General features: G+C 30.0%; 1 protein-coding gene across 2 annotated transcripts in view; it reads right to left on the bottom strand.

Moving 5' to 3' along the window:
- Positions 1-16,025, bottom strand: part of LOC127707712 (heparan-alpha-glucosaminide N-acetyltransferase-like) — a 31,537-nt gene that overhangs the window by 14,482 nt on the left and 1,030 nt on the right. Inside the window, exons 2-9 of one of the 2 annotated variants that reach the window (XM_052212405.1) lie at positions 9,211-9,365; positions 7,233-7,360; positions 6,245-6,369; positions 5,347-5,416; positions 4,654-4,711; positions 3,558-3,665; positions 2,067-2,200; positions 1,334-1,441 (exon numbers count right to left, since the gene is read on the bottom strand). In XM_052212405.1, the coding sequence (XP_052068365.1) occupies positions 1,334-1,441; positions 2,067-2,200; positions 3,558-3,665; positions 4,654-4,711; positions 5,347-5,416; positions 6,245-6,369; positions 7,233-7,360; positions 9,211-9,365 (886 nt within the window). The remainder of the gene's footprint in view (positions 1-1,333; positions 1,442-2,066; positions 2,201-3,557; positions 3,666-4,653; positions 4,712-5,346; positions 5,417-6,244; positions 6,370-7,232; positions 7,361-9,210; positions 9,366-16,025) is intronic. The other variant, XM_052212406.1, reaches the window with a different exon arrangement.

The raw sequence follows: 16,025 nt of genomic DNA on the forward strand, positions 1-16,025 counted from the left end.
TTTCATGGTTTTAGGAAAACTGATTCTACTATCTTGAATTTGTGGTTGTACAATGTTACTACAAACTATACACAAAGAACTTTGAAAATGTGTATTTTGTTGTGTAATTCAATTTTGATTTTACTAAAACTCATGAATTGCATAAAATTAATTAATATTCAATAAATAATATAGAATTTACAAGATACATGCATATAGAAAAGTTTCTAAATATATATATTCTGAGAGTTAAAGAGAATGGAAAGTCTTTTTAAAGATTATTAGCATACTAACAGAAGATTATATAGACATACCAAGGCATAACTAAATCTGCTACAGTTAAACCATTCCAGTCCGAATGATTAAAGAACCAATATCCCCCACCACCATAATTAACAAAACACATTATTGTTAAACTCAATCTAAAATAATAATGTTATTAATGTAAATTTTGTATTTAATTTATTGGGAAGGAAATTAAACCTGTCTCTAGAATCAGCTGGTGTTTACTTGGCCATTTTATTTAATGCAAAATGAATTGTCCGTTTGAATAAACATAATAACTATTGTATAAATTTTGCTGACGCAATTGGAAGTAGTACCTCTTTCCGAGTGAAGCCTTTTGGTACGGAATGTCCTGTGAGGTGTTGTCCATTTTGGAAAAGACACTGACAATTCTTTATTAACTTTTACTTTCACTTTCATTTTAACGTCGTCAAATCAATTATTGTGACGTTACGTCTTGTTAACCTTTGTAACCCCATATGCACCGCATTTTATGTACTTCAGTATTTGTTTTCTATGTTTAAATTGTCCTGAAGATGCCACCGTAAGTGGCGAAACATGTAGACCATAATAAAGATTTTCCTTGCTGTAATCTAAGATGTTGTTGTCTTTGTGTACCATTATTTTCCTGAGGTTTTAAGACAACCGCAGCATACCTCCCGGTATCCATCCTGATTACTCTCTACCAGCCTGTACCGTTAGAAGGTGTTGGTTCACTCGATGCAACCTATTGTATAAATTGTTCAATGGGACAGTTCACTTTGCAACAATTCAAATGGCCAGGTGAATAACAACTGATTCTGGGAAAAGGTTTTATTTCTTTCTCAATAAATATCAATCACAACTGAAATCAAAACACATAAAATGTAAACACTCAAAAGCAAAACTAATCAAACAAAGACATGCTCCATGCTTCAATTTGAATATAAGAATCATTAAGAATATTATGAGACAGTTTTTAGTCAAAGCATACATAAAGAAAGACAGGTGTTATTAACAAGAAGCAACAAAGCTGTGTTAGTATCAAACTACTGTATATAAATCATTCTGACATCCAGGTTTGTCTTACCATGGAAATACCAGATCTGCTACTGTCAGACCATTCCATTTGGAATGTTTAATGAACCAATATTTGCCTCCTCCATAATTACAAAATATCATGATCACTATGCTTATGCTAAAATGAATCATCAATTATTTATTTTTAAAAAATTATTTTTTTAAGTTACAATGCTTGGTTAACAAAACAGGTTTTTGTCATAAAATATCCATGACTAATTTAAAACGAACAGAAGGAAATGTGTTGTATATGTCAATGTTGTAAATGATATAATAAAATTTCATCTAATACATTAAGTAAGACACAAATTTTACCTTAGACTGAGTCTTTTCCCTAAATTTTAAGTCATGTGTTTATATATTAGGTAAAAAGTTTCCTGTTTGTGGCCATATTGGATATCTATAATCAGCAAAGTAATCATTTTCAGCTTTCATTGACTGATCAAAACAAAAATAAAAATCAAGTATTTGGTTTGTACCATGTGTTATCTCCAACACAGAAAACTTCACAATCACTCAAGCATGACTTGAAGTGAGCATAAACAATGTGCAAATGAAATGAATGTGTTATAACACAACTTTTAACAAACTTAAATGATCTATCATTAACAAGTTTTAATCAGAAAACTTTACATAAGGTGTTGATGACAACAGCAGAGAAGTAAAACTTTTGTCTCAATTCTACATAATCATTGCAGGAGGGGTCAACATGTACAAATATATGTAGTGATCAATATGCCTACCCTCTAAATGTATCAAGAGATTTGAGCCTCTCTTTCTTTGGCTTTTTATTTTCTGGTGTTCCGGTTGGGTTTATATTGGTCTGCATAGTACCAAGATCAGGTGATGAACCAAGGTCTTGTGATGCATAACTACTCTGTAATAGATCACAAAGTTGTTAGTTTTAAAAGTATTCCCTAGTGACGAGCACTCATTTTTTAACATTTTCCATTTATTAGATAGAATTGTGTAAGCATGATTCAACCATAAAGCTATGATTTAATAAATAGTACTTTTTCTAAATAAATACATGTACTGTCTTTATTAAAGTGCAGCAATTATTTTTATTTTATTTCAAGCTTGAAAGTATTTGAAGACCTTCTGAATTGACTCACATGCAAGTTGACTGAATGACCTACTAAATTTTTAATTCTTTTTTAAAATCAAAACGTACAGATAATTTCACAAGAATTAATGCTTTAAAGATGTTTTATTGAAATCAAATTTATTTAGATAAGAAAAAGAAATGTTTCCAATAGCTAATTATTCAATAATAAAAAGTGCAAAAAAAAGGCCTGGTAGGGATATATATGGACATAAGCCATGCAATATTTAATTACACATATCATAACTTGTATGAGGTCAGTAATGACTTTAGAATTCAATCAAAATCAAACTGTAATTATTTATACTGGTGAGACATACACAATACTAGCCTAACAGGACCATCACCTGGACAAGTCAAAATAAAATGTGTATAGGTCTTCCCTTATTTGATCACACTAACATCTAACATACAGCCTAAGAAAGAGTACTACTTATAATCCTTTTCGGTCAATTTTAATCTTTTATTGATAAGAAATTTTAATGAGCTAGACCCTCCAAAAACAGGTCTATACATAGTAATATGACAAATACAATACCAGATCAAATTTTAGATATTATGATATGTCTTCTCATAAATTATGCATAAGGATAGTCAAATCTTTCAAGAAAGTATATTGTAAACAGTTACAAAGCCAAGAACTTTGGTCGATGGTCATAATTAAACCTGTAAACAGTGACTGATACCCCAAAAAATCTTTTCAATGGTCAAATTTCAACCATCATGTTATGGTTGATGGAGGAAAGGTGACATAAAACTAAAAACTTCATCATTGTATATAGATGTATAAAACTTGAGAATTTTGAACCTTTATACAAAATGATATTCAAGTAAGCTCCAATTTACCTTCAAGTATTTAAACCAGAATAACATTGCTTACAGCAAATCTTCATAGGGGCAGTACTTTTTTTATAAAGTTTCATTGCTTTATACTTTGAGTGTTTGACAGCTTTGTCGGAGCTGCATGTAAATATAATTAGTTTTCTGGGTAAGAAAATAATATTCATGGGGAAAAAGCATCTCAATATCATGAATATAGGAACACAACAAATATATAAAAATTTAGACCATAAACCTTAGAGTTTACACATTTCATTTTCACTAATAAACAAAGATGCTTGTGACTCACCTGCCCTAAAGTGGCAGATGATTTTACATGTCGCTTTCTTAGACCAATCTTGTTTTCCTTCAAAGGGACTGTTTTAAGGCCATCAGTAACATCCGTTTTTGATTTTTTCTGTGAGGAAATGTTTAAAGTATGTTTTATATCTGTATATAATACTGTTTGCTTGTGGTAACTTGCCAATATTTACACTGAATCTTTTACTTATATATAGATGTTTTAGTATCAAAAGTAATTTCCTCAACTAAAAGTTAAACTTTGAAACACTTTTACCCAAAACACTTAGGTTGTTCCACTCCTCAACATTGGCAGCCATAAGCCATATTTGGCACAAAACTTTTTGAAATTCTTTGCAATGCTCTTCAGCTCCCTGTTTGATTTTGGCCTTCCAACTTTTTTTATTTGAGAGCCCTTAATGAGTCGTATGAAGATAAAATGCACGTCTGGCCAAACAAATTTTAAGCCGGGTATCTTGATGAGTCTAAATATTAAGAATGAAATATACGTCTCATTCTATTGAAATGACCTTCTGTATACATCGTAATGTTGGGATGCTGTCTCACTGATGTGCTCCCTATTTCTATATTCACATTCATAGATTCAAATTTATCATCCGAATATGGTAGATATATAATAAGGTGCTGATGCATCTTATTTAGCAGTGGGTGCAATATGACAGGCAACAATAAAACTTTTGCTTTGGAAAATATAGTAATATTAGTAAGCAGCATGCAAGGTCATTAAACTGATTCCAGCAAATGAAAACTATGAAACTGATGTATTAATATACAATGAACATAAAGTATATAAACAAAATCATAATCATTCAACATATGTCAAAAAAGCTATCTACCAAAATCTGAATATGTGCAAGGAGACCTGTTTTGCTGCTTGATAAAAAAGCTATGTATCCTTTATATATTTTATAATTTTCTAAAATTTTAAATGATGAAGATGAGATATCAAATCAGTCATTTCAGATTATACTGATGCTAAAATGCAAAAGAGACATTTCTCCCATTAGTTTTCATGCATAAGAAAATAAGAACCACATTGATCAATACATTGTACAAATCAGACAACAATACTGTTATACACTTACTGGATCAATAAGATGCTCATTACCAGACTGCATCAAAAGCTTACTGCACAAGTGACCTCTGAAATGGTAATACTTATCTACATATGTAATCTATTGGTGTTATACAATAAAAATTATTTCTTGCTAATGACAATTGACCAAAGTTACTTTGAAAACAAAGGTAAATCATTTTATAAGAAAGTTTCTTATGTTAAAAGTAAAGCTTTTTGAAGTGATATACCTGGTTATCCAGGGAATCAAGACACCATAACATGAATAAATTCTGTTCATCTATTATTACCCCAATTTTAGAATTAGAGAAATAAACATTTTAAAAAGGAGGCTTTGAATGTAATTAATTTCTTGTCAAGAAAAATGATAAAATAAATGCTGAATACAATTTTGCCAAAAATAAATTTTGATATGGAAGTTTACATACTAGTTCTTTCTTCAACACTTCTCCGTGGATTTCATTTTTCGTTTTAATGAGACAGTTACTTTTCTGTTTTGAATTGTTTCACATTTTAACATGTTTATTCTGGGGTATTTTATAGCTAACAATACAGTATGGACTTTGCTCATGGCTGAAGGACATATGGTAGACTAGAGTTATTTACATCTTATCTTTTGTTTTGGTGGAGAGTTGTTTCATTGGCAATCATACCACATCTCCTTATTTTCATATAAATTAGGAATAATAACTTATAACTTTACCTGTAAAATTTAATACCCAGCACAAACATGGCAGCTGCAAAGACGAATCCTCCTAACATAATGTATATAGCTGAAATTGAAAGTAATCCTTCATTCACTTCTTTTGAATGTGTATAATGAAATGCTAGTTATTATAAGTTTGATATACATGTATATATATATATATAATTCCAATGAAGAAGGCTGTAATGGCCAAAAGTATGGAAACTTGTGTTATAGTTTTTTTTATTATTTATAATTGATTTAACCCCAGATCTTTTCTCCTTGTAATCTAGATTTGTATTATACGCTATTAGTTCATTGGGCTGCTGTCTGATTGACATTTACCCCTCCTCTCCTTTTATTTACATTTAGTTCTGTCCTGAACAAGATGGGATGATAATAATAATATAACTACAGTAGTTTATATCAGTTGACATTCAAAACAATAATTTAAAAGTTATTTCTCTGCCAATTTTCCTTTAAAAAAATATACCTTAACAGTAGATTTATGGGTGTATACTTTTTTTAAAATTAATTTATATTTTTCTCTTATGGTTCATGGATTTTTTTTAATTGTAAGTCATGTATTTTGAATTGGTGTAATCTTCATTTTCAATATTTTGAAATATGAATTGTAAACATTTGTGAATTTGAATATGAAAAGTCTTTAATATTTCACAAATGGTTGAACTTTTTAATTGTTATAAAGCTTGTTCTTGCTTAAATATGGCTGTTATACTGCTTTTAATTAGTTTCTGCATAATATTCTTGTTAGATTGTTTTTGTGTTCATTACAAGCTTTTGCCCCGATGTATTTTTGCTTTCTTTTGTTTTACTTTGATTTGATTTGTAGTTGAAACTACTACATGTATAACAAAGTAACAATATATCAATAAATATATACTTTGCTACTTACGTATATTGCTGTCAGCTGGAGCATTCATTAAAATGGGTCCTTTACATTTAATCTTATCTTTCATTAATTCTACATATATATTGTACTCTCCATATTCTTTGAAATGTGTTGACAAATTAAATTCTCTAAAATGTAAATGCATACATATATATTTTCAATTCATAATATAGAAATCATTCATAAACTTCAAGCAGTGTAAAATAGAGCATTTCACAAAGTTTGGAAATAAATCCATTTTACAGGATTTTTCGATTCTGTGGATTCATTATTATTCGTGGGATACCAATTTTTGTGGAATAAGTGGGTATAGGTGAACCATGCATTCAAATATTTAATGAAGTGTACATTTTAAATAGGCTTGATTCCAGACTTTGGCAAACAATGAAATCAAATATCCATGAAAATACATTTGTTCTCAATCCAAAAAAATTGGTACCCATTAAAATAAATGAATCCACAGTATTTGTAGATATAAGCCTCTAGTTCTATTCCTATATAGTAAAGGCAGTCAAATTGGTTAGTTTACAGAATATCAGTCTAATAAACATTGTCTAAAAACTCTAAAAAAAGATAGTTACAAATGGTTGGGTTTCGTGTGGTGTGTTGGAAAAATGGAATAACAAAAATTCAAAAGAGGGAAAATTTGTGGATAAAAACACAGCCCGGAACACTAAGAAATGTATGTCTGGCTACAACTTTTGCAGAGGTTTTACAGGGAAAAAAATAAATATTAATTGTTGACAAAGAAAGATAAACATCAATTGTGGATCCCATGACACAGGGGAAGGGTTTGGGAGCCACTTCAAACTTCCTTTCAAATTTTGCATATATTTGTACTAAATTTAAGTGAGTGACGGCAATCGTGTCAAACTCCATCCTTGCTTAATCTGCCCTTATCATTGTAATTAAATATTTTTACTGTGTATATCTAAAGTAGATTATAAAAACTTATTCATGTAACTGTATCCAAGATACTATATTTACCCACCCACAGCTGTTTGTAGTCTTGTATGCAGGGTTGAGACCAGTTATTGCAACTTTCATTGACCATCGTGAGTCTAGTAGAATGGTACAACTAGAACTGTAGTTCACTACTATTGTAGGCTGTAGATCACACTGTAAATATATTTGAATAATAAGTTTTCTATGATGTTGCTTCATAAAAAAAACCATTTTGAATTACAAGTACTGTGACTATATTGATCTGTCAGTATGACTAATGGCTTGCTTGTATAAGATAATTAGTATGCTGCTTTGTACTCAGATATCAGAGGGTGTGGATGGGGTTTACAGAATAGAGAATAATGGTAAAAAAAAATAAAGAATAGATAAAAATGGACAAAAAAAAATGAAGAATAGAGAATAATATAAAGAATAACTGCAAAAATGAAAAAATTGAGTAAATATATACTGATTACAGAAAAGAACAATGTCCAGAATACAGTTATCAAGTAATTACAGAATAGCCATTATCTTTAAAGATAAAGAATAATGAGCGAAAAAATTAAAGAATACAGAAATTAAGGACCCCCCATCCATACCCTGATATCAAGCAGAGTCAGATTTTAAAATACTTACTCACAAGGTAACAGTCTATATGTGTAAGAAGACATGTCATTAAACCTATACATATTATTCTGACTCTCATTCAATCAGTCTTTGCTGTTACTCCTGAATGCAGAATACTTAGCAGTAAAGGAGCAAATACTTATTTTAAAGTTTCTGGTTTGATCTAGTCAGGTTTCAAACTTTTGACCTTCAAACTCAAAGTCAGCACCATACCCTGAGACAATTGAGGTATTACTTTATAATATTTAATTAATGTATATTGTAAAAGATAAGCTGCATTGTTTAAGTTAGTAATCATGGTAATCAGCAGTTATATTTTTTTCTAAATTCTATTTGTATTTTACATATTTCAACAAATCACTTATATGAATAAAAGAAAAAATGAGTACAAGATAATGAGATAGCAGCACAAGGAGAAAAAATCTATGTTTCATAGTTTGTAACTTTACCAAATCTAAATAAAACTTTCATATCATATAGACACCCCATATTATTGTATGTTGAGTACTGATCTCTAGGTATCTTCTAGGTTTTAAGGGATTGTTTGATAGCTTTCTAAGTGACATATACCTGTACCTCAATTTGTTCATACTGATATCAATTAGGTATAAAACCACTAATTCGGGCCTCGTTAGAAAGAACATACAAGAAAGTTGTACATCTTGTAAACAAAATAGTTCCTACGCATAGCTGTAACTTTGTCAATAAGTAAAATATTTGGGTAAATTTGGTATCAAATGAAAGCTTAAGGACTTGGGATCACTGAAGGGCCCGGCCCTTGTTGAAATTTTTTATGAATAATAAAAAAAAATATGAAATTATAATAGGAGGGCACATTTGCCCTGTTTTTCAGATCAGAAGTACCTGTTTTTGTACTATCAAACTTCCGGGAACCAGTATGCTCTAATATGCAATTAAAGGTATGTTGAATTTTTCAGCACATGTCAGGATAAGGTATAGTTTTGACATAAAATGACTGTCACTTTATTTGAACTTAAGACATGCAAGACAAAGTAGCCATTTAAAATGCTTGAAATTGCAGAATTTAATATAGGAAGCAATGGGGCTATGAATTAGTGGTTTGATTCCTATACCATAATACAAGACGATGAGGACATCAAGCATTGAACAGTTAAAGCATTTTCATAATCAGACAATGGTACATATGATGACTATTGATTTTCAATATATTGAAGTTTTCTAAGACAACTATCATTGAATGCTAAGCAAAGAGCAATGAATCATTTTAAGACAACTGCACAAATGCTTAGTATTTTCTTAAGGCCACTGAAGCTTCTTTAATAGACCAGGACATACTTCCTAATAAATATTAATAACTGAGGGATAACAGATTAAAACTTCTGTAAACATTTTAGCAGCATAACATTAAAACTCACAGTATAACATTCAGCTGTGATGGAAGAGACAAGTAGATCTAAAGATGAGACTCCAGGTTTTGTGGTGTTATTTATAATAGTCACTCTAGCATTATCCATCTTATTGTCTGGTTTACAGTTGGACTGCATTACTGATGAAACCAACAAAGGAAAAGCTGCAATAAAACAATAAAATACATCAATTTATATATGTATATAGTATCAGATTATATACATGTTGATATATCATAAAATGTTAGCTGTAATTTACAGTTTGAGGCTTTTTTGTGAGTAAGCACAAAAAAGGAGTTACCAAGACTAACACTGTGTTGAGCTAATTTGAGCAGCTGAAATGTTACAATAGGCTGTATGCTGAAAAACTGAAACATGTATTCACATGAATGTTTTTATTGATCTATAATATAGTTCTTTTAGTGTTTTTGATCTATCCATTATGACAGGGTTCAACAGTATCAATATGCATTAAGAATCTCTAATCATATTTTAGAAATTGAGAGCAGCAGATATAATAGTGAACAACATTTAAGTCAGAGTTTCTTAAGATATTTTTCTGAAATTGAATAAGAATTTCGTTTCATCTGTGAGTGAAAGCTTTATAAAGTTATCAGAAAAAAAGATTATGATAGCATATAAAATAGCATATTTTATGTAATTTTTAATAAATATGAATTATATGACTGTATCGAGTGTGATACAATATTTCTTCTCTAAAGACATTTAAATTTGTAGTCTTAAAATCTGAGGCTTTCCAAGCGTTTTAAACATAAAAAAATTAACTGTTGCCAGAGTGTGGAGAAGTATCGCATTACACAACAATTACGTACAGGTGTCAGACCACCAATTCACTCCCTCCAATTTAGAACGTATGTAAAAGTAGCCCTACTCTGACACAAAAAAGTGCTTTTGATGTCATTGTTTACTTAAAATAACCAACAAATTTGCAGAAATGAAATGTTTGATGAAAGAGAAATATATTTAGACCATTTTGAGCCAAAATTTACTTGTCTATGAGTTTGCATTAAAAATTGAGGATTAATGCGCTCCATAGTATACTAATTTAAGATTTTCCGGAAAACCAGGGGTTATTTTTACTAGTACTTGACTTCCGAAAGGCAGTTCTTTCTTAGAAGACTTTAAACATGGGTTGAAAATTTGCATGTAGAAAGGTGATACATGTACAATTCAGGATATACCTGGTTTCTATGAAGTTAAATTTAAGGTAAAATATTAAGAAAGCTGTGAAAATTGCAAAATTTGGTTGAATAGATAGGGATTTTAAATTGGTGGTCTGACACCTACACAAGACAGGAAGTGGAATATGTTTTTTTCTTGCACATGATTTTTAGATGATTTGCAGGCAAACATTATCGTTCTTTTTCAATGATCTGCAAGTAGATTGTGTTCCTCCTTTGTGACTTCATCAGCATGGTCAACTTTTTGGTGACATCACAGTAGCAAATCGGAGACAAGCAATAAAAATCAACATCCTTATTGAATTTTTATCAATAAGGAACTGAGATGAACTGAACCACACATTGATTTAATCAAACAAATAAACGGACTGTTGTGCGTTTGTTTTTACTACATTGGCTAGAGGTATAGGGGGAGGGTTGAGATCTCAAAAAACATGTTTAACCCCGACACATTTTTGCGCCTGTCCCAAGTCAGGAGCCTCTGGCCTTTGTTAGTCTTGTATCATTTTTAATTTTAGTTTCCTGTGTATAATTTGGAGTTTAGTATGACGTCCATTATCACTGAACTAGTATACATATTTGTTTAGGGGACAGCTGAAGGACGCCTATGGGTGCGGGAGTTTCTCGCTGCATTGAAGACCCATTGGTGGCCTTCGGCTGTTGTCTCCTCTATGGTCGGGTCGTTGTCTCTTTGACACATTCCCCATTTCCATTCTCAATTCTATTTCAGGAAAAGTATATATCATTATATATTGGCTAAGATCTAGAATTAGAGAAACCTAAATATTCAATGAATTTTCCTGGGACTGATGTTCTTAACAGATTTATTCTATACATACATGTAGATATGTTACAGTGAATTTGTATAATCAGGAATTATCAAGAAAACAAATATTCTTTGTTTGATAAAAATAAATCAAATACAGACAGATATGTATTACCCTTTTTATGGTTTAAGTGGATAGTTTTCATTCTCTGTCCATTTATAAAATCTTAGTTGAACAGTGTTTCTGGTGATATTCTATTTAACTGTGTTAAACCACATTAACTCATAAACAAATAAACTGCTTCGCCGAGCGCAGCTGGATACGACCGCAGAGGTCCAACCCTGAACAGTTGGGGCAAAAATGGACACAATATTCAAGCTATGATACAGGTCTGAATTTGGATTGTATTTAAATATTTGACACATTATAGGTTTCTGACACATAATAAATGTAGTCTAAGAACTTGAAATTGGTTATATGATTTGAATTTATATTCAATTGAAGATTTCTTGCTGTTGTGCAATACACTGTGCTGTTGCCCAATACTTAGTCAATCTGTTTTCAGACTATATACAAAGAATTTTTTTGGGGTGAAATTGATAATTTCTTTAATCTTGAGGAAAAAAAAAATTAACCCCCCCCCCAAAAAAAAAATTGACCCCCCACCAAAAAAAATTATATTTGAAGAAATTTTCTTTTTGTAAAATGTGGTACAATTTAAGAGACATCCATACACTTTAACACAAGTTATTGTCTGAAAACTAGAAAATTGCTTGTTTTGGCCCCTTTTTGGCCCCTAATTCCTAAACTGTTTGGGCATTTACCCCCAAAATGAATCCCAATCTTCTACTTGTGGTATTGAACCTTGTGGTACAATTTCAGAGCAATCAAAATACTTATACACAAGTTATTGTCCTGAAACTAGAAAAATGCTTGTTTTGGGCCCCTTTTTGGCCCCTAATTCCTAAACAGTTGGGACCATCACCCCCAAAAACAATCACAACCTTCCTTTTGTGGTATTGAACCTTTTGGTTAAATTTCATAGAGATCCATACACTTATACTAAAGTTATTGTCCAGAAACCAAATGTCTTCCGACGATGACCACGTGATAGCATTATACATGTTATACGAACACAAATTTTTTGTGATCGTATAAAAAGTATTTAAAATTGAAATTAATAATACCAACATTAATGCATGGATCATGTAATTTGCTGTATAAAACAAAGGGGATGAAAGTTATAAAACATCTGTTTTATAGTTCCAACAAACAACAAAAAGAAAGCAAAGAAATTCAACTAAACATACAGAAAAACAAACAGTATGCATGATTGATTACAGTGCATTTGGTCTAGAATTTGAATCCAGGCTGGTGCAGTTTTTATTTTGGAAGTAAAATTCTGCTTTCCAGTTAAATTAACAGCACCAATAAAAATCAAATTGCGATAGCGCTGGAAAAGTTACATAAACTGTTATCGCCTTTTTGTTATTTTAGTAGTATAATGCAAATACGGAATCCAAATGGCAATATTTTAACATGTAAACTATGCAAAACAGTAAAAGTCAATGAACCATGACTTAATGTGCAGGACCAAATAATCTCCATGGAAATGAGAAATGCCAATGCTTATAAAACTGCATACCAAATACCATTGGCTTATCATTCATTCATGACATTTGTCATAGTTGGTCTAAACAAAATTTTACTAAGATAAATTTGGACAAGAGTTCCTTATATTTAAAATGAACTTTAACAGTATTAATTTGATTAATAAACTAAAAGAAATGTTCCAGAATTTTACTTAAAAATAATCATATCAAGGATAAATTCAAAATCTGAATAAGAATCAGATCGACTATCATATAAACATGTTAGACAGCAACTTAAATATATATCAAATTAACATGATTAAATGGTAAATATCTTATTTTCAAAAATTGGATAAACAGTAAAATTTTATTTGTAAATGATATAATTGATGATAAAGGAAAAATTAATCAAAATATGATTTTAGATTAACATTTGTGTACTATCTTGCCATGCTAATTGGTTTTCAGAATATTCTAAATTGTTGAAAGCAATACCAAAACAGTGGTTACAAGAGCGTACAAAAGAAGAATCAATCAAAACAAAAGTTGCTATTAACTCAGAATTTAAATTTCAAGATAGAGTTCTAAGGAAAAATGGTATCAATTAAAAACATTTCCTCCAAAGACATTTACATTTCCCTTTTAAATAGATATTATGAGAAGGCAATAGGATTTCAATCAAAGCATCGTCGATGTTGTGATCCAGCCATATTCATAGCTAGTCTGATATTCTTTCTGACTACTGTTTTCAAAATTTTTTTTCTCTTTTTATTTCCAATCTTACTGTAAAATTTCTATGTTAATGTCCAAAGGTAGGGAATTTTGCAATATTGATGCAAATATTGATATATATATATATATTAATATTTCAATTTTAGACTCTGTCAGATTTTTTTTTTATAAATATTTGCAATTTAATGGTATTGACAAGAATGGAAAGGGAAATCGTCAAACAAGTAATATATTTGTTTATATGCCATTAATTATAACTGGCTTAATAATTTACAGAAAGAGGCCTTGGAAATGCACTTTCTCAACAACAAAAATAAAAAAAAATAGTAACTATTTTTTATCTGAATTGGTGTTCATCTTCATTAAGAAAAAATACATTTCCTGTATTCAAATTTAAATGTACAATAATAAAATATTGAATCTTGAATCTACAATTACCTAATGCTGAGATATTTCCATTTACTGTTAAATAGCAATATAATGGGATATAAATGTAGAACAAACAAATAAATTTTATTGCAGAAAATGCTCAGGTAAGAGTTATGCAATTTTGTTTATTGTTTCAACCAAATTTCTGATAATTGTAACTAATTAATCAGAACTTGATTATTGACTTGTGTCAGATGATAATGACACTGATTTTACAAGTGAAATAAAATTTGCTTGCTTTTTTTATACATATTTTTTTCATTTTTTGTCTTTTCTTTGAAAAAAAAACACATCTGATTAATCATTCAGCTAGCTAGCAAAATTAACAGAATATTTTAATGTAGTGTAGATCAAAATAAATAATACATTTGTAGGTTTACTATTGAGGTCAAGAATGTGTGTATTCAGTTAGGTGTGTAATAAATAGTGTCTATTTAATTATGTAACAGGTCATGAGATATTAACTGTGGTGAATTAAGACTGGGGTTTTAATTGTTTCCAATTAATATTTACACCTTTGAGTGTAATTATTTGAAAATCATGACAGTTGATAATCATACTGACTCTTACTTGCCTATGGAAAGAATTGGAGTAATACCATTTCAAAAAAGTGTGGGAATCAACTTAGATATATCAGAGACATATATACACATGTGTATATATGTCTCTGGATATATTAATACACTTGTTGACCCAAATTTCATTGAACAATAACTTACACAACCATAAGATACTAATATAATACTTTCAAAATTCTTATCAACTGATTCAATTGATGTACAAATACTTTTTCAAATTAATTCATAAATAGTAAATCATTATAAATTTTGATTTACATAGGAACTATATGCAAGTGTATATCTAAAATAAACGGGTTGTTCGACCAATCTTTTCTTAATTTAAGGGCAAATAACATGTCAAAAGTTGACAGTTGATGATTAAAATGGTGTTGAAAGTTTCTGCAAGTCATAAAAACACATAATTAGTTTCATGATATGTCTTCAACTTAGTATTCTGCACCATCTCCAAAACCAGAGTGATCGCATGGATCCAGCATGGCTAAATCAAAAATGGGACAAAATGCTTAATTTATATAACAAATACAAGGAAAAGAGAACAAATGTTGTAATTTATCATGTTTATCTTTAACTATATCTAAGAATAATAAATTGAAAATGTTAAGATGGAAATTTCTATATTACATTTTCAGTTCTGCCAACTTTTAAAAATGCAAATGCGTGAGATTTGGCCAAAATTGTAAAGATCACAGAGAAAAAACAATAGATCAAAGGAAAATGCCCCCAAATAAGCATGAAAATGCGTGAGTCTCACACTAAATGCGTGAGACTTGGCAGCCCTGCATTTTAGTTTTTTACCAATCAAACAATTACTTTTCTCTTAGAAAATAACTAAAACTCCTTTATGTAATATATGCAATTTCATTCTAGATTATGAACATTACTTTTTGACATGCAATATCTGAAACTATTTTGGAATCAAATAAAACTAATACTCGATAAACTTAAAATAGGACATCATATAATATCACTTGCATCACTTTTGAATGGATCCAAGATAAAGGATACAAAATATTACAGTATTAACGATTTTCTAACAGTTATACTTTTTACTGTATATATTTATATTATATATCTGAGCAGAAAACAATAAAAATATTGTGTCTGAATTTTTTAAAAAGGAACTTCTCCAACATTACGAAATATTGACAAATAAAGAAGGCAAATGTGAAAACTTCCACAATATGGTTGCAGAAAAAATTAATTTATCTGCAACCAAATTTCACATTTGCCTTCTTTATATAAGCTAAATTTCATCCAAATATAATATGCACATCTACATGTTATGCATAACAACTGTGAAAAGTTTCATTGGCCTCCTACCTACATGGCCTATGTACTTTTGGAGATTCTGCGTTTACAAAAATTGTAGACAAACAGAGGGATGGACGAACGGACAGATTGACAGACAGATCATGCAGATGGACAAAATGAAAACTATATGGCTCCCCATCTGAAAATCAAAAGAAACATGGAATCGTAAATCAAGATTTCATTCACTACTCATAATCATATAGAAATTTC

This window comes from Mytilus californianus, unplaced genomic scaffold (assembly GCF_021869535.1).
Source record: "Mytilus californianus isolate M0D057914Y unplaced genomic scaffold, xbMytCali1.0.p SCAF_7, whole genome shotgun sequence".
NCBI lineage: Eukaryota > Metazoa > Mollusca > Bivalvia > Mytilida > Mytilidae > Mytilus > Mytilus californianus.